At 28.3% G+C, this 19509-nt stretch overlaps 1 protein-coding gene across 2 annotated transcripts; it reads left to right on the top strand.

The window, feature by feature from the left end:
- The first annotated feature begins 15293 nt into the window (after window positions 1-15293).
- Window positions 15294-17916, top strand: LOC109813097 (transcription factor HHO2). 2 transcript variants are annotated; one of them, XM_020377220.3, is made up of 5 exons: window positions 15294-15775; window positions 15856-16079; window positions 16386-16791; window positions 17211-17284; window positions 17433-17916. In XM_020377220.3, exons 1-5 carry the CDS (start codon window positions 15571-15573, stop codon window positions 17709-17711), a joined length of 1188 nt encoding a protein of 395 aa, XP_020232809.1. In that variant the 5' UTR covers window positions 15294-15570; the 3' UTR covers window positions 17712-17916. The 2 variants fall into 2 exon arrangements, with proteins under 2 accessions (XP_020232809.1, XP_020232807.1); XM_020377218.3 differs by having other exon boundaries at window positions 15297-15775; window positions 17208-17284.
- The last annotated feature ends 1593 nt before the right edge of the window (window positions 17917-19509 follow it).

The following is a 19509-nucleotide window of genomic DNA, read 5'->3' as shown; positions in this document are numbered from 1 at the left end:
GCAAAGAATCAAAGGTCTCTTGTGGAATTAAAATGAAGTCAATTATGATTCTAGAGTTCCTCTCTCTAAATTATCATCACTATAAGATTTCTTAAAAAGAGTGAACTTATAGAACTCAAGTTTTAAAAGAAATCTTATATATCATTCCTTCCAAATCAAACTAGACATTTGCCCAAAGAAATTCCTAAACAACCTAAACTCCTCGAAAATTCCTAAATTCTCTTAGTTTTTCAACAATCAAACCCCAAAATCACCACAACATATAATTCAACAAAATTAACGATAATTAAAAAAATGTACAATGTTACAAAATTAACATATAAAATATTTTTATAAATACCTGTCAATTTGAATTAATGAAATAAAATATCAAATAAATTTTAATTTTTTTAAAAAAAATTGTATACTTGATCTATGCATTAAAAATTTTTAAATTAACATATAAATAGTTGAAAATTAATGTAGATTATGAGTTACTGAGTGAAATATCTACCAAGACTTATTCTTATAGTAAGTGAATCTCTTTTCATATATTATTATGGTTAAACATTTATATTTATACTAGTATTTTAACATGTATATTTCACATATAAATGTTCATTATATATAACTAAAATTTATAATAAATATATATACAAATAAATAATGTTTAAGTATATAAATTATATATAAAATTTATATAAATATAGTTTTTAAATATATAAATTATATTCTTATTAAAAACATACAAATTATATTTTATATTTAGGATAAATAATTTATATTGTAAGATAAGATTATTTTTAATTATTAATAGTTTGTTTTAAAACATGAAAATTTAATCAAAAAATAAATAAGATAAATAAAAAATTGGAGTAAATAAGTAGTAAAAATAACCTACAAACCCTCTAGTAAAAGAATAATTCTTAAAAATACTTTCATACAAGATATATAGTGGATCGTATTTAATATATAATAATTAATATATATATATATATATATTATAATTTATTTATGTAAAATGATTGCAACATTAATAAATTTATTTAAGGTCATGTATTTTATTATATATTATTTATTTATAGTTAAAAAAACTACTACGTGAACTACATCAACAACATAACATACCTTTAAAAAAAATAAAAAGAAAGTGGATTGTTGTTGTTGTTTTTTGTTTTTTTGTGTGTTTTTTAAGTCAAGTAATGTTGGAAATTTGTCACTTTTCCGAATGACGTGGTAAAAATAGTCTCATTCCGGTAATTTTTTAAAATAATTCTATTTTGGTGATTTGACTTGTAATTTTATCTCACTTTAATCAAAGTTACATTACCAATTTTATCTCATTCCCCCCTCCCCCTCCCTCTCTAACCCTAATATTTTTTTTTCTTTTATCCTAAGATATGCTAGCTGTATGTTTTTGTTAAAAATACGCACTTCATGTAAGCAAAATATCAAGAGAGGGGAGCTTTTTTGGAAGATTGATAATGTTCATTCCAGCTTAGATATCATAGATGATAGATGATAGATGATAGATGATAGATGATAGATGATAGATGGATACCAAACCTTCCATTGCAAATTATTCCACCTAATGCACTTTGGACGTCTCCTTTAACTTAGTCTTTATTGATTGACAGTTGTAGTTGCATCTGAAATGCTTTACTAAAATTTGATGATGATGAGATTCTGAAAGTGCAGATTCATGGGGAATAGGATAAATTTGGATGGAAAACATGCATAACAAAGGGACATATAAAGTCTACTTCCTAGTGTTTGAATGAATAATAAATATTCTTCTAATGTCTTAGGCGCGTGCGTGTTGCTGTCTAATTGGAACTCTAGCATCTCCAAGGATAATATGCTCTCTTTTTTTTTTAGATAATTTTTATTTTTTTCATCATATTTTATTGTTATGAAATATTTAATAAATTTGCTGATAATTAATTTATTTGTCGGAGAATTTTTAGTAATTTGTCTTTCTAATTTTTTTTTTACATATAAGATTTAAATTTTAAATTTTATTTAAAAATATTAAGTTAAATACCATTCGGTCTAACCATATGTTAAATGAAAAAAAAAATATAAATAGTTAAAGGAAAATAAAATAATCTTTTATATAAACTTATATGAAAATTAAAGCCAGTTTTTTTTAATTTAAATAATTTTCGTTAATCCGATAATAGTTGAAGGATTCATCCAAAATCAAAACTTTCAATAATATTTTGCCAAAATGTCCAACTTGATAGCAAATTCTCGTGGTCTCAACTCAAGAGTTGTGGATTCTGATACGGTTAATATTGTAAGTGATGTAGAAGAAGCTAACTACATAGATAGGTATTTTTGGCAAAATAAGACTTCTTTGATCAATAAATATATTATCACAAACCTTGATGCCATTAATAGTGTTTGAAAAAAAATATTATATTTGAAAAAAAAATGTTATTTGAGGTACACTACTAGAAAAGTGTCATTTTTTTGCAAATTTTCCTGTAAAAGAATATTCGTAGAAAGTTTTTGCAAAATTTCCTGCAAAAAAATATTCGCAGAAATTTTTTACGAATTTTCCTACAAAAAAATATTCACAGAAATTTTTTGCCAATTTTCCTGCAAAAAATAATTTACAAATATTTCTTACAAATTTTGCTACAATTTTAATAATCGTGGGAAAAAAATTTCATGGTAAAAATTTGCAGAAAATATTGTAAAAATTTTATTTTGTTTCTTGCAGATTTTCTTGCAAAAATAAATTTGCAAGTAATGTTTACTAAATGGTAGAAAAATTTTGCAGGTAATTTTTCTTGCGGAAATTTGCAGGAAAAACAAAAAAAAAATATTTAAATTCATAAGTTTAATATTTTTAAAATCTCTAAGTCCCACATCGATTGAAAATAAAACAATTAAAGAGTATATAAGTTGGGGCAACACTTACCTTACAAGTTGAATTGTATGGTTGAGTGTTAGACTTATAATCTACAATCTTAGAATTTAAAAGATTATGTATGAGGCATGAAAATAAAAGATTATGAATTCTTAAAATATATAACTTGTATTATTTTTTTTTATTTTTTCGTAAAAAATATTCCTATAGAATTTCTTGCAAAAAAATCGCAGGAAAGTTTCCTGCGAACTTTTTTTGCAGGAAAATTTTCTGCAAATTTTATTTTGCAAGAAACTTTCCTGCGAATTTTCCTACGGATTTTTTTTGCAGGAAAATTTCCTGCAAATTTTTTTTGCAAGAAACTTTCCTGCGAATTTTTTTTGCAAGAAATTTCGCAGGAAATTTTCCTGCGAATTTTAAAATTCTCAAAAATATATTATCCACGAAGGTATTACCTGCAAATAAAATTTTGCAAAAAAATTTGTAGGAACAACGTTTCCTGCAAATTTTTATGAAAAATTCGTAGGAAAAGTCGCATGTAATAAGAGAAATTCTAGTAGTGGTAGGAAAAAACTTTAAATATATTTTATGTTTACATAAATGATTAAATTTTGATTTTGATTTATATAAGTTTTTTTTAATTAGAAATACTTTTTTAGTCCTATATAGTATTATATGATCATTATATATAGTATTATATAAATTCTAGAAAGTTAATAGTTTTTTCCTTAGGAAAATGCCAAATTGATTGTAAGAAGTTTTTTCATACAACAAAGTATAAAAGTGCAGAAACAAATTAATATTAATTTAATTAGGAACCAAATAAAATAAGTTTGATCATGTAGATTTTCAAGATTCAATCGGAATGTGTTGATTACTTTTGATACTTTCTCTCTATTTGCTAAATTAACAATGTGTGAACCCTTTTTTACCTTAGAAGTTGCACATGGCTGGTATCTTGAACAATTATATGTAAATAATGCATCTCTCCATGTAGATTTACATGAAGAAGTTTATACATTAATGCTTCCTCTAGGTGTCACTCATGTTGGCTCATCCAATTGCAACAAGATTTGTCAACTTCATAAATCTTTATATGACCTTAAACAAGCCAATAGATAATGGTATGCTAAATTATTCACTACTTTGATTCCATATTAGGAAAGTGGATTACGACCTTAACTCAACCTTACAAAATTGATATAGGAGTATAATTTTTCTCAATACACCCTTTCATACCTACTACTATTTGATTTAGTGCGTGGATAAACAATGGATGGCTCCTTTTAATGATTCAGGATAAATAGAACTTGAGTTCTTCCAAATACTTACCATAAAAAACTATTGTTGCATTATGGTTCTCGTGCTTAGCATGGACACCTCAATGCTTAGCATCAAAGCTCATAAAAATACTAGCATCAAATGATGCTTATCACAACATAAAACACTTAGAATTCAAATGGATATACTTTTTATGGCTTTTGTTCTTAGCATAGGTGTGTGATGCTTAATGTAAGAACACCAAATTTTACTTATGGCTTTCGTGCTTTGTGCCAAAGGATTATAATTTAATTCTGACCCTATGGGGTTTCACACTTAACGTGAGAAACACTACACTTAGTGTGGACTCATGAAAACTCTATTTTCTTCCTCACTCAAGTTGGTTTAATTCTCCCATAATTCACCACAACAAGCTAACACCTTTATTTTCAATAATCACATGTATAAACATGTAAGGAATCCAATTTGCAAAAATAACCATGTATGAGAATTTTTCAATTAAATTTTAAGGTAATTTTAAAATCAAAATAGTTCCCTTGATTAAAATAGCTCATGATCTTTAACATATCAAGATCATTAAGAATGTCAACACATAATAAAAGGACAATATGTAACGATCCTGCAAGTCACCAAACATACCACAACTCAACAACTAAGTAGCAGAAAACATAAACTTAAATACCTAGAAGTATCATGCAATAGTTCTCGAATATACATGCAAGAGTATATATATGGGATTAAAACATGATCTTACACATACAATATATATATATATATATATATATATATATATATATATATATATATATGATGAAAGATCCGTTTACTTTAGAAGTAAGTCTAGCTACACTTACTCCATTCAATAGCTTATGTTCTCCATCAAATTTCAATGATCTAACCATTGAATTTAAAGTTCTTAATGCATAGATCAAATCTACAAATTTTTAAAAAATTTGAAAACCATTTAATACTTTGTTTCATTAATTAAAATCAACATATAACATAATTTTATGATTATTTATCAATTTAAATCAATGAAATGAAGTATCAAATGATTTTCAAAATTTTAAAATTTTGCAGACTTTATCTATACATTAAGAACTTTAAATTTAACGATTGAATCATTAAAATTTGATATAGAACATGAGTTATTAAATAGAGTAAGTCTAGGTAGATTTACTCCTAGAGTAAATGGACTCTCTCTCTCTCTCTCTCTCTCTATATATATATATATATATATATATATATATATATAGAACATGAGTTATTGAACAGAGTAAGTCTAGGTAGATTTACTCCTAGAGTAAATAGATCTCTCTCTCTCTATCCAACTTAAAACACAAAAATCTTAAGTTGACAATCAAGTAACCACTAGCTATATTAGAACAGTCTCCACCCAAAGCATTATCACCACCAACATAACACCAAAATCTTGTTCACCCTTTAATCTAAATCTGTCATCCTTCCATAGTAACATGATCATTGTAATCCAAAAACAAGGAAAGGTAAGGGTAAGCTCGAAATCATGAAAATAACATAATATAGAAGTAAAAAAGACAACTATATAAGCATCATCAACATTAACTACTTAATAACTGTCAACAATTCAACTAATCAACTTCATAACATATCCACATTATGATACAACTTATTTACACATAAAAAAATCATCTTTACAACATAGTAACTTCACAACATAACAACTCCACAACATAACAACTAAATGCTTCGTCATGTATTTCAACTAAGAGATATTTTACAACACAAGTGAGTAGTCTAAGTGACTTGATCTACTGAATCACAATGTCTAATCCCTAAAAAGGAAATCAAGTTAGCAACATGTGGCATACCTATATGTCAAGTCCAATACCAATGCCTATTTAATAACTCCATTGATTTCTTAAATAAAACAACTTAAGTGTAGGCCTACTATGACATTAGTATGCATTAACTTGACCTATATAGAATTAACTTGCTAATAGCGTTGCCAAATCACTATAAAAAATTATTAATTTCTTCTAAGATTTGTAATATATAGTAAACAACCTAGGTTATTCTTCTCGAAGACATAAGTATATTAAATCTGAATTTATCACATAAATTGTAAGGAAGGGGATTTTTGGCTACAGAACAGTAATTGCAATTATAAAATGCAAAACAAGAAATTAATAAAAAATTTCAATTGAAAATTGCATCAATTCAAGATTTCAATCCTTGTGAAAAAATTTTCATCGTTCAAAATATAATCTTAATTCAATCAACCTTAAATCAATATGAACATAATTAAAATATATATCTAAATTTATATCTATTGAGTTTCATAAAAATATGAAATGCAATAGCAATCTCAAAATTTCTGTGAAATTCAAGAGATTGATTTAAGCCATTTAGGTTATTTAAGTGATTGATTTAGGTTATTTAAAACACAAGAATGGTGAATGATTGATTTAAGCAATTTAGATTATTTTAGATCTAGATCTAGATCCAAAATTAATCTTCAAATATGTTTCGAATCTATTAGAACATAATTCATAATCATGAAAAATGAGAAATAGATCTAGAAAGAAGACAAAAAGAATTTGTACCGTAAAAATATATCAAGAACTTAAATTTTATTGCAATTCATAAAGTCTTAAATTGATCGAACGGACTAACCATGCATCTCTATCAAGGTGGTGCAATTTATTCGTTTAGAAAATGTAGAGAGAAAATCAGAGAAGGGGAGAATTTAGAGAAACTTATAGAGGAAACAATTCTAAAATATGAAAAATGAAAGAAAGCGTGTAGAACAAGTCTCATAATACTTATCAATAAACCAAATTAGTGGGCCTAATCATAATATTTATAAGGTCCGACTCACTAATCAACTAATTAACAAGGTTAAACTTCTTATATAATAAATTACTAAATCAAATCCAAAATAAAGTGCAGAGGCATAAACTTGTAGCACATTTTAGAACTCTAATACATCCAAACTGGGTGAAATGTCCAATAGAAAAGTTGTAGATCTCTCTTAGGTCTCCAGGGACACTAAGAATGCCTAATTCCGAATTTGGTAACTCAAGATATGGTTTGTGCAAGACAACATATCAAAGTGGACAAAAATTATAAAAATTAACTAGAATTTGAAATTGAAACCAAAATAATCCACTAAAATAAATCTCAACCAATTCATCAATTTGAGACACTTATAAATGTCAAATAAGCCCAATGTAATGCACTAAAAAATGTATCCATTAAGTTCTATCACTCGTTGACTATTGTCCAAATATTGTGCATTTTTCCAATAATCAATTAAGGATTTTACCCCTCGACTCTATACCTTATTCAATTTAGTTACTTTTAAACTAGTAATGCTTGACCTAACCCCTATATATAGTATTAACTAAGGACTTAGAGAAAACTCAAAACTCCACTTCAAGAGGAAACCAACTCAAGAAGGATTTTTCAACACTTAGGCTCTTAGATCATCATAACTCATATCCATACAATGGGATATTTCACATTTTAAAATAATATCTCTCCTCTAATCCTAACTTCACAACACAGTTCACCATAATGTTCCTCATGCACAACATGGCACAACTCAATACAACGTGCCTCATGCACTTCACAATACAACTCAACACAATATGCCTTGTTCACATCACAACATAGCTCAACACAACATGCCTCATGCACGACACAACACAACATGTCTCATGCACATCAAAATACAACTCAACATAACATGTCTCATGCACAACTGAACACAACGTGCCTCATGCACATCTAAACATAGAATAGAGAGAACATAGCTTAGAAATTACAAGTCTCGAAGAGACAACCACTTCAAGCTATGAAGATGTGCTCTAAGAAAATGAAATTCACTTCAAGTGCTCCTAGCTAGCTTTGAGAGAGCTTAGGCAAAGAGCTCGCCTGGGGTGTAGTCCACTCGCATAAGAGAGTGAGTTCTCGCTTTGAGTGATAGAAATTTTCTTAAAGTGACTAATTAAGCGCTTCAAGTGAGCTAAGTCAGAGACCACCTATAAATTGGTTGCATTAGCTTGCTTAAGTAAGCCCGATGGGCGCTCTAAGCGAGAAAACCCAACTAATAAGCATACTTCAAAAACAAGTTCATCAACTCATAAAAAACCAACTTAATAACTCAAAATCCTCTCATCCAATTCCAACATTCATGCATGCAACTCATAATCCATCATCTATTGGCATCACATAGCTTATAAAATTAAAAGAATCACAACATGCAACAACAATACAATTCAAGATCATCAAGTCTCCTTCCTCTAGTAAGAAAAATCCTAAAGACAATGAACACCAAGATTCTATCCTCAAATTCAACTTCAGTGCTTTCCAAAGCATGAATTAACATTGCACAATCAACATATACAACATAGAAGATCAAACTACAAACTTCACTTACCTCAAATCTTCCAAAAATAAGAAAGAAAAGGAAGAACGTTTAAGAACGTGACCTCTCAAGCACCTATCATACAACAACTTCAACATTCTAATTCTCAACTCCCAAGCCTTGAATCACAATTTAACAACCCAAATCTCTACTCTAGGGAAGGATTAGATCACTCCTATTAAGTCACAACATAGGAGGAAGTTATTTCATTAAGTTTTTAATTTTATTTTAATTATAAAAAATAGATGTTACATTGGAAAATTAATTAAAAATTTTCAAATAATTTAGGAACCTACTAATTAAATTAACCTAGTTAACAATCAATTTTAAAAAATATTTTTAATTTAATTAACTAACTAATTTTTTTGGCTTTCAATTAATTTATCCATTGGTTTTGTCAAATGTATTAGTATTTTCTTATATTTTAAAAAGGTTTCTCATAAAGTTAATAAAAATAAAATATGTCAAATTTGAAGAAGTAATTACTTATTTTAAAAAAAAATTTATAAAGATAAAAAATTACAAAGTTAGTTATAATGAAAATCAAATCTATACCTTCATACTTTTAACTATTCCAACCATTTTTCCTCAACTACTAAACTAATTCTAGCGACTTTTATGTAAAAAAAATTAGCTTAAGCACCAACATTACACTACTATCAAATCAAAATTTTTTGTGTATAATAAATTTATTAAGCTTTACAAAAATTACTTAAAGGTCATTTGTATCATATTTAGTTAATATTTTAAAATAATTTCACATTGTTAATATATAGTTATCAAACTTTTTAATAATTGACAAAAAGTAGTCATTAATAAGAATCATAAAAATTTAGTATATATATATATATATATATATATATATATATATATATATATATATATATATATATATATATATATATATATATATATATATATATATATATATATATATATATATATATATATATATATATATATATATATATATATATATATAACTAAACTTAAACGCTTAGTTCAGTCTTTTAAAAATTCACTTTATGTGTACTCATAATCTTGGTATGAAAATTTAACACTTATTTTGATAATAGATATTTTATACCAATATTATTATAAAAAATAAAATACATTATTACATCATTAATAATTTAAAAGTCAACTTTTCTCAAATCTTTACCTTTGAAAAGATCCATGTTCAGCTGCCAGTCAGCTACGATTAGTTAGAGAAAGTCATAAAAACATTTGAATCGTGATTTACTAAATGCTTTCTCACCATCTTCCTTATGTTACATGGTTGATTATGGATAATTATAAAACTTTTTAATATCTTTATGTTATATAATTTTTAAAATAATTATTATAAAAATTAATTAAATTATCATATGTAGTAACTGTATAAAAATACTCATGTTTAATCTATTTTTTTTCTATATTATACGAACAAGAACTATGAATAAACGAACTAGTAAAATACTATAATGTATATATTTTTTTAGTAAATTGATTTTACCGAAGAGAGCACCCATTTTAAAATATTATATATATATATATATATATATATATATATATATTATTGATTAACATTTATTTGAAACAAACTTATTTATTTATTTTTACAAAAGAAAACTCATCATAAACAAACTAATTTATTAAAGATTGAAATCCTGAAAGTTTTATGGTTGTTATTAATAAATTTCAATCACTATTAAAATGTGTTTTAAAAAACAGCCGGAAAATGTATTGTTAATATTTTTCTATATAAATGAAGCAATTTGAGAATAAAAATATTTTATTTAGATAAAAATATTTTAAAATTTGTAGATCATTTATTAATAATCTAATCGCACTTATTTTTCACAAGAATTTAAATTGCTGTCTATCTTTCATTTTGCCTAGAAAAAAAAAAATTGCTGTCTATCTTTTATTCATATAATATAATATAATATAAAAGTACACGTGTTGGAATCTCCATGAACATATATTCCACCTTTGGTAGCCTTCTTGTTTCTAATGGCTAAAGTTGATGATTCTTTTTCTTGAGAGGAAAGTTGATGATTCTTGACTTATATTAAAACCGTGATGCAAAAAGTGGTCCTTTTTTGTTTTTTGACAAAAGATACAAAATAGTTTCGAATATCATATTAAAATAACTTATCATCATTTGACTGAACCTACCTTTCTTTCTCATTCGCTGTAATGCAAAATGATATATTTAATATTGAAAAAAATTTAGTTGAATCATATTCTTAAAATAAATAAAGATATAATTGTACTTTTTTTAATTTTATAATTGGTGTGAAATATTATCAATTTTATTGATAATTAATTTTTTAATTTACAAAAAACTCAAATTCATATCTTATTTAAGATATTCGAACTTAATATTTTTGGATGTTAATACACTTTTTTTTGTTACATGAAAGTTTTGAGTTGAATAAGCTTATTAGAATTTAGACATACCTTAAAAATCAAAGAATATTTACATAAGGACTTACAAAATATCTACACCAATATCTTTAATTATATCAATACAAATTGAATTCACATATATGAGTTTACTTTTTATCAATTGGACTAACATTTGAATACACTTCTATTATTTGAAAAAAAAATATTAATTGAAAATAAAATAAGGAGATATTTTTTTAAATTTTATTTTTAAAAATCAAAATTTCTCTTTAACTAAAAACAATGTATATAACATATTTTTCTCCTTTTTATTTTTTTCTCTCATCTAAATAGATTAATACTTATTTAATTGTAAATAGCATATTACTAGAGGAAAGTAAATTCATTATAGAAAGGGTCCACCTCTAACATGAAATGATTTATTAGATATTGAAAAAAAAGTAAATCATATTCTTAAATCAAATAAAGTTTAAACACCGAAAGTTATACTTTAAACCACCTCTTAATCGAAAATAATAGAGTAAATAAATACATTATATAAGGCCTTACAAACAAATGTTCACATACTCACTATTCGTCGTTTTTATCAATTTAGCATCAAATTTTATTTAATCAACAATAGATTTGTGGTAATAGTATTAATTCAATATAAATAGTTTATAAATTATTACTTATGAGTGTAACAATTCATCATAATTATTATACTTAATGCATTAATTATTAATAACAGAAATAATTAAATACTTAGATTAATATAAAACATTATACCTAGATATATGAGCTATATTATATATAAGTATAAAATAATTAAGGAAATAAAATAACTATATAGTATATATATTGATACAGAAATCTAGTATTGTCGAATAAAAAATTATAAGTTGTCGTCGTTTAAGAAATAACTATACTAACCAATTATATTAGAGTAACCCAACAAAACAGTAACAAGTCATCCACCAACATGGCTTTACAAAATCATATCTTATCTCTGGCTAACCTTGTCCTACTCTTATATAAACATGATCGTCGTAGTCTAACTATAAGAAAACATGTAAGGATAAGATAATATTTAAAATAATACAACCTAATGCAAGTATAAAAGTATAAGCATTTATACTAATCTCTAACATGTAAACCATACACAACATCATCTCTTAGATTACAACATTTTCAACACCACATAAACACCGCAACATGACACTCCACACCTTACAAGTTAGAGCACTTAATAATATATGATAATTCATATTTCACCACACCAATGTCTCTCATCAATATAATCAACAAGCATATGGTCAACACCATATCACACCACATCATATGCAAATCATCTCAATTACATTTGTCATCACACGTTCACCTATGGAGATATCGCTTACAATAAAGGTGAGAAATTTAAGTAGCTTAATCGTACCGAACCAACTGATATTTTTACATATGCTAGATCAACAACCAATTGGTATACCAATCCCTACAACATGATTTCTTGAATATTACCACTTAAACAAGGAAAGTCTAGTACCACCATCGGGTATAACATGATTTGGGTATGAGTCTACCATGACATTGGCGTGCATTAAACAAGTCATATGTGGATTCAATCTGCTAACTATCCTCGTGATACCACACACATCTCCAATAATCAGTTAAAGGTTTAACCCTTGACTTCATATCTTACTCAATATCGACTAAGGACCTAGAGGAGACTTAACAACCCACCCCAAAAGATAACGCCTACTCAATGAGGATTTTCCAACAAATAAGCTCATCGAGCACCACACCAATATCTTCATAATGAGATATCCAACTTTTGAAAACACCCTTTCCTTTAATCCTAAGTCAATCAACAACCATTCCTAAATGCCTAAAACACTCTCAGTATCAACACCTCAATAGTTCAATAGTGTTCAATATATCATGCCTAATTGCTTAAAACATTCTCAACATCACACTTCAACAATTTGACATTACATACATACATATATATATATATATATATATATATATATATATATATATATATATATATATATATCATCCTATATCAATATACATATAACCAACAACATACAACATGGAATAAGTTATCTAACATATCTATGTTCACCATTTAATCAAGCAAATAACAATTTTTCATAATGTGTTCCACTCTTGGTGCCATATGCCTTGCTCTTGGTGTCATTGAGACAAGGAGCTCTCTACCTTGCTCATGTTCGATGCCATTCAACTCGCGCTCAGTGTGAATAAGGTAGAAAATTGTTGGACTCTCATGCCTGACATGGTAAAACCCACGCCCCACCCATTTTAGGTAGAGAGCTTCTACCTAACTCATATTCAACACCCTTCCATTAGCGCCTAGCATCAATCTAGATAGAGACGATTCTTTCTCCTCACGCTTGATGTCATTCAACTTAACACTCGATATCACCAAGTTAGAGACAATTCTTTCTTCTCATGCATGATGTCATTCAACTTAATGTCTAGCATCACCAAGTCAAAGGTAATTCTCTCTCCTTACGTTCAATGTCACCAATCATGCACCCAACATGAATAAAATAAAGGACCCTTGAGTTGAGTCATGCTCAACATGATGGTGAATTTTACACTTGTAGACTCACAAAAATGGTTCAAACCACTTGAAAACCAGAGGATTCAAGAATGCATTGCAACATTCCATATATATACATCACCAACAATTCATTCCACATGCAACCACCATTACTCAAGATTATCAAGTTCTTCTCTTAAAAATCAAAGACAACCAAGTTCAACTACCACTATTCAAAATCATGCAATTCAACAACTTAATTGCAACTATTTAGCATCCATATCATGAAATCAGCCAACAAGCAACAAAACAATCCAATAAGAACCAATAATCTAACTTCCTTTACCTCAGATTTGAAGAGAATGAAGGAAAAGGAAGGAGAAATGATCTCAAGCTCTAAGCTAACATCGGAAAGCTTCGCACAACCCAACCTTGATTCTCAACTTTCTAACTTTAAATCAACAACTAACCACAATCCCTATGCATTTGGGTAGCCTAGGAAAAAGAAGGAAATTCTTCAAAATCTTAAAGTTCTTCTATCTAGTTTATCTCTATAAGAATCTTGAGAATAAACTTATGAAACTCAATTCTAAAAAAAACCTTATATACTTCTTCCTCATGATCAAATTGTACCTTTGTGCAAAAACTCTTTAAATATCTAAAAACTTCTCAAAAGTTTCTTAATTCTTAGAGTTTCTTAACAACACATCTCAGAACACAACAACACACATAACTACTAGTAAAATACAATTTCTAAGAAAAACACACAGAATTATAAATAGTTATGAAATAAATTTAATATTTAATTAATGAAGTAATGGATGTCATGGTACAATATTTTGTTTCCTCTTGATGCTTGTTGAATCAAATTACGTTTTAGATTTCTTACCAAGTTTCATTCTACATTTATTAACTAGATAAATATTATGATCTTTGGGGATTAAACTCCTAATCAATCAAACTGTTTATGTTGATACTAGATAAAGTGGGTGAAGTTGTTGGTCTAATGACCAAGTGATGAAACGCCCGTAAATAAATTTTTGATGTTTAAGTTAGTAGATGAAAATAAATAAGATATTGAGTGGAAATATTTTTAGTGAAAATAAATAAATTGAGAGAGTCACGGTGACTCCTAAAGTTTTTTTTTTTTTTTTTAATTTATTTAAATTACTATGTAAAGTTATTTTATGATTCTTTTATTTTATATTAGAAAATACAATTATTCACTTATTATATTAAATCTCTCACATCTTACATATATACTATTTTTGTATTCAATACAATTTATTTTACTCATAAAAATATTAGTTGTACTTGTATATATTTTTTCATATATTATGCGGGTTGACATTAACAAGTCATGCTTTTTATCTTCACTGTGTGTAAATCAAAATTCTAACTCAAAATTTACGAGTTAAGTTTAAATAATTTTGCAATAATTTTTTTATTTATATGAATAATATATATTCTTTTAGAAACAATCATGTTTGAGTATAGAATAAAACCCAAATTTTTCAAGAAAAATAGTGAATTATTCTTGAAAAAAATCATGATTCAGGTATATAATAATTTAATTTTTTTTACGATTGTCGGGACAAATAATTGTAACATGCTTATAAAATTAAAGGATGCTTGTTTAATGGTATAGAAAAAAGAAAGGGATTTGTTTGTGTAATTTAAAAAAAAAAAAAAGAAGTATATATAAAATAGTGGGAAAGTAGAAATAGTTAATATAGTGTTAAAAGTTAAAAAGAAGAAAATGAATTGGGTTTGAGTGTGGAGATGAAATAGAAATACGCGAGGACCCGAAAGTGACTTTTAAAACCTCCGTCGTCGTTGCTTGATGCTTTGTTTCTCTCTCTCTCTCTCTCTCTCTCTCTCTCTATCTCTTCCGCAGAATCTTGACGTTCTGAAATTTCGCTTCACATCGAACCCACTTTCCATTATTCATTCTTCATTCTTCATTCATTCATTCATTCATTCACAATCCCTATTTATTTATTCATTCATTGGGTTCCCCCTTCCCTCAGTTGTTCTTGTTCTTCCTCTGCAAAATCTGAATCTGCGATCCAATTCCCAATGGGTTCGGTTCCCTCAGAACTGAGCTTGGTTTTAAGACCCTCCTTTGTCCCCAAAACCATCACTGATTTCCTCTCCCAACTCTCCTCCGCCTCCGACAAGCTCGCCACCCTCCACGATTTCCTCGCCCGATTGGAAGACGAGCTCCGCAAGATCCACGCCTTCAAACGCGAGCTTCCTCTCTCCATGCTCCTCTTAAACGACGGTTCGTTTCCTTTCCTCTCTCTCTCTCTCTCTCTCTCTCTCTCTCTCTCCCAATTCACCCTCTTTTCTCTCTCTCTGCAGCAATTTCACTTCTCAAAGCGGAATCCAAGAAATGCACCCCTGTCTTGGAGGAGTTCATTCCCTTGAAGAAGGACCGTGATCACACCCACCAAAACCATCGCAACGACACCGAGTGCACCACGGATAAGAGGAATTGGATGAGCTCTGTTCAGCTTTGGAATAACTCTACCACTAATAACAACAATGCCTCTGATCGCAAACAGCTTCATAACTTAGAAACCAAGGTACAATAACTAAATTCACACCCACCTCCCATCAAAATTGCACTTTTGTTTTAGTGATATGCATAAATATCGAGATTAAACTCTAATTCTGAGAATCAGCACTGGAATCTCTTGGTATAAGATGAAACCTGGTTGGAAAGGTTATGTATTTATGAGGGTGCCATGATTTTAGAGTTATCGGTCCTTTTGAGGCAAAAATGGAAAGAAAAAGAATACACCAAGATTGTTTCTGTTTATGCTTGTTCTAACAACAATCAGACACTAATGTTTGTGTTTTTTTTATTGGTTAATGGTTGGTGATGGCAGAAAAGTGAAGAAGGACAATCTGTGGGCGAGGATCCTTTCCAGTCATGTAGTAATAGAAATGGAGGGAGAAGGGCGTTTATGCCTTTTTCTAGGTACTCTTCTTCTTCATCTTCTGTGCCGGTCACAACAGTGGCACTGGCGGCTGCTACCAAAGAAGAGAAGGAGGACAGTGTTATGAATAGGCTTTCTCTTCTTACTACCCCTTCTGTGAAAGAGGGATGTGGTTCAAGGGGGTCGAGAAGCAGTTCCAACATGGCTGTTTCTTCTTCTTCTCCTCCTCCTACGGTTCAGCCCACTTTGCGGGCTTCATCGCTTCAGCAGGCTGCTAGGAAACAGAGGAGATGCTGGTCCCCTGAGTTGCACAGACGATTTGTTAATGCCTTGCAGAAGCTAGGAGGTTCTCAAGGTAGAAATTCAATTTTCTTTTTTCAATCTTGGTATGAGATTGAATTGGGATCTGTGTTTATTTCTCTTTCTTAAACTGGAAATGTCAAGTTATTTTGTGATTTCTGATATGAAGTTTCATAAAAACCGTAATTTTGACCAATTTGGAGATTATTGGTTAGTAGAAGTTGGGGAGTTTGATGCTGGAATTGTGTTGGTTGAAATTAGGTAGTGTTTGTTCTGTTTAGTTTGTGTAAAGTTGTGACTTGCTTAAAGTTAGATCAACCTGGAGACATAGAGTAGGAGTGTTACATGTGTCAATCTATTGGTTTAATAAGCCAAGTGATTCATCTTTGAACACACGGATTTGGCTGGTCATAAATTACACCTTGTTTGGTTCATTTTCCTAATTAAACTTCCGTGTTCTGTGAATTGCAGCAGCAACACCAAAGCAAATTAGAGAGCTCATGCAGGTTGATGGCCTAACTAACGATGAAGTAAAGAGCCATTTACAAGTGAGTTTTTGTTTTGTTTTTTGGTCCCTTTAATTGCTTGTTCAGTTGTTTGGTGACGAGGCATTTAGGGAAAAAGATCACCCTAAAGATTTAAATGTGTTTTGAAGTTTGAATTGGGAGTTGATGATATAGTTATGTATGATTGCAGAAATACCGACTTCATACACGGAGAGTTCCAGCTTCGACTGCTAATCAGCCAGTTGTGGTTCTTGGAGGTTTGTGGATGTCTCAAGATCAGTACAATGACTCTTCAAAGGTTAGCAGTTCGGGTTCAGGTTCCCCTCAAAGTCCCCTTCATTTGGGTGCAGGGTCTCGGGGAGGGACATCCCCAACTGAGGGTGACAGCATGGAGGATGATGAAGATGCAAGATCCGAGAGTTATAGCTGGAAAAGTCACATGCACAAACCTGGAAAAATTGATGTATAGGATACTACTCTCCACCATGAATTTTGCAGATAAAAGTATACATGGGAGGAGTTTTACGACTACATAAGAATAATACATGATACATAAAAGAGGGTCAATGGAGAGAGGCTGTTGGAGTTTTATGAAGGTTTAGCTTGCCTTCTATACTACCTGAGTTTTGATATGAGACTCCGAATTAAAATATCCTTTTCCTTCGCTTTAAGAAGCTGGTCATTTTTCCCATATCATAAAATTCTTTCATTTCTTTCTGTCTTAAGAACTCTGAAGCCTAGAAGAAATTAATTGGTCTAAACTCTTAATATTTTAATGGGTCTCTGCATGTTTGGGTGGACATTGCCGTTTTTAATTGCTGAATTATTTCTTTTCTTACGTTTTATTTATACAAATAAATTACTTCACAAATTTCGGACATATCTTTTCATAATTATTCTCTTTCTCCTCGTACTCTTTTCCTCTCGCATCAGACGATGCCTTGTTCTGTGCACACAAACTGGTGAAACACTGAACAAGAGGTGTTTCTGCCATCTCATATTGAGCTCTGGCTATGATTGCAATATGTCAATTCAGTACAGAGCCTTCGACAAGTAAATTTTATTTCTCACTGTCTTTGTGTGAAACTGCGGCTTTAAGGATCCATCGCTTCGCTTTAATGATTGGCAACTATTTAGTTTATTTGATCAAAGAAATGAATTTCTGCTAAAAAAATTATAATAAAATATAATTTATATTTCAAAATAACATTTGAAATGACTTTTAAAAATAATTTTATTTAACTAGTAAAATTACATTGCTTATAAAAACAATAAATTATGTTTATATTTCTAAGTATCTTATTTTTCTTAAATTAATTTCAATATATTTTTTTAAAAAAGAAATAAGTACTTGAGTACACAAGTAAAATTGCGTGAATTGATTTTGATGACAGGAAATGTGATTTTTTCTTAAAATAAATAAGAACTTAATCCATTTATTATAAAATATATCTGTAAAAGTAAAAATAAATAAAATAAAATTAAGACCCTTTTTTTATTTAAAGAAATATGTTGAAAGATACAACAGATAGTTTTGTTAAATACATGGAATTAAAATTAAGACCCTTTTTTTTCTTCATTTTTTATTGGTTAAAAAGCATTCTTAAAGCTTTTTTTAAAATGAAAAACCATTCATTTATAAAATAAAAAATCTCTTTAGTATATATATATATATATATATATATATATATATATATTTTTTTTTTTATATAATTATTTTATCCTTAAACTGATTTCGTAAACCACTCTTTAAAGTTTAAATACAGTAGTTGTTATAAAAGATAGCTTCTCTGTCTCAGCAGTTTTTTTTATACATATCAGCATTTTTTTATTCCAAAAATACAAAATATGTTAATACATATAAATATATAGTTAATTGATAATGTAAAAGAAAGTATTAAAATTATATATATATATATATATATATATATATATATATATATATATATATTATGTATGTATGTTGAAGTTAGCACGTTGCTCGTGCAAAATTAGACTCGGATCTTTTAAGTATAATTTAAAATTCAAGTATATATTACGTAAAATGAAATTGTAAGAAATCGTTGAAGAGTATGTTTGATGTAAATTAAAAGCAAACACACAAAATGAAAACATAGTATAATTAATAACGTAGTCTCAACATAGTTTTATCACCTTAAGTTTTTGTTTGCTTTTTAGTCTCAACATAGTTTCATGTTTTACTTATTATTTGCTAATGGACACCCAACACCGGTAGGTGAAAAGAACCGAAGAAGAAAGACAGATCA

Source organism: Cajanus cajan, chromosome 3 (genome assembly GCF_000230855.2).
Source record: "Cajanus cajan strain Asha chromosome 3, NIPB_CcT2T_4, whole genome shotgun sequence".
Lineage (NCBI taxonomy): Eukaryota > Viridiplantae > Streptophyta > Magnoliopsida > Fabales > Fabaceae > Cajanus > Cajanus cajan.
Note: the sequence above shows the minus strand (reverse complement) of the source record. Positions and strands in the feature narration are given on the sequence as shown.

Excerpts from the sequence above, each read along its gene's own strand:
- LOC109813097 (XM_020377218.3), top strand. The coding sequence starts at position 15,571 with ATGGGTTCGGTTCCCTCAGAACTGAGCTTGGTTTTAAGACCCTCCTTT. Across the intron at positions 15,776-15,855 it reads CATGCTCCTCTTAAACGACG|CAATTTCACTTCTCAAAGCG; the intron begins GTTCGTTTCCTT and ends CTCTCTCTGCAG. Across the intron at positions 16,792-17,207 it reads GAAGCTAGGAGGTTCTCAAG|CAGCAACACCAAAGCAAATT; the intron begins GTAGAAATTCAA and ends TGTGAATTGCAG.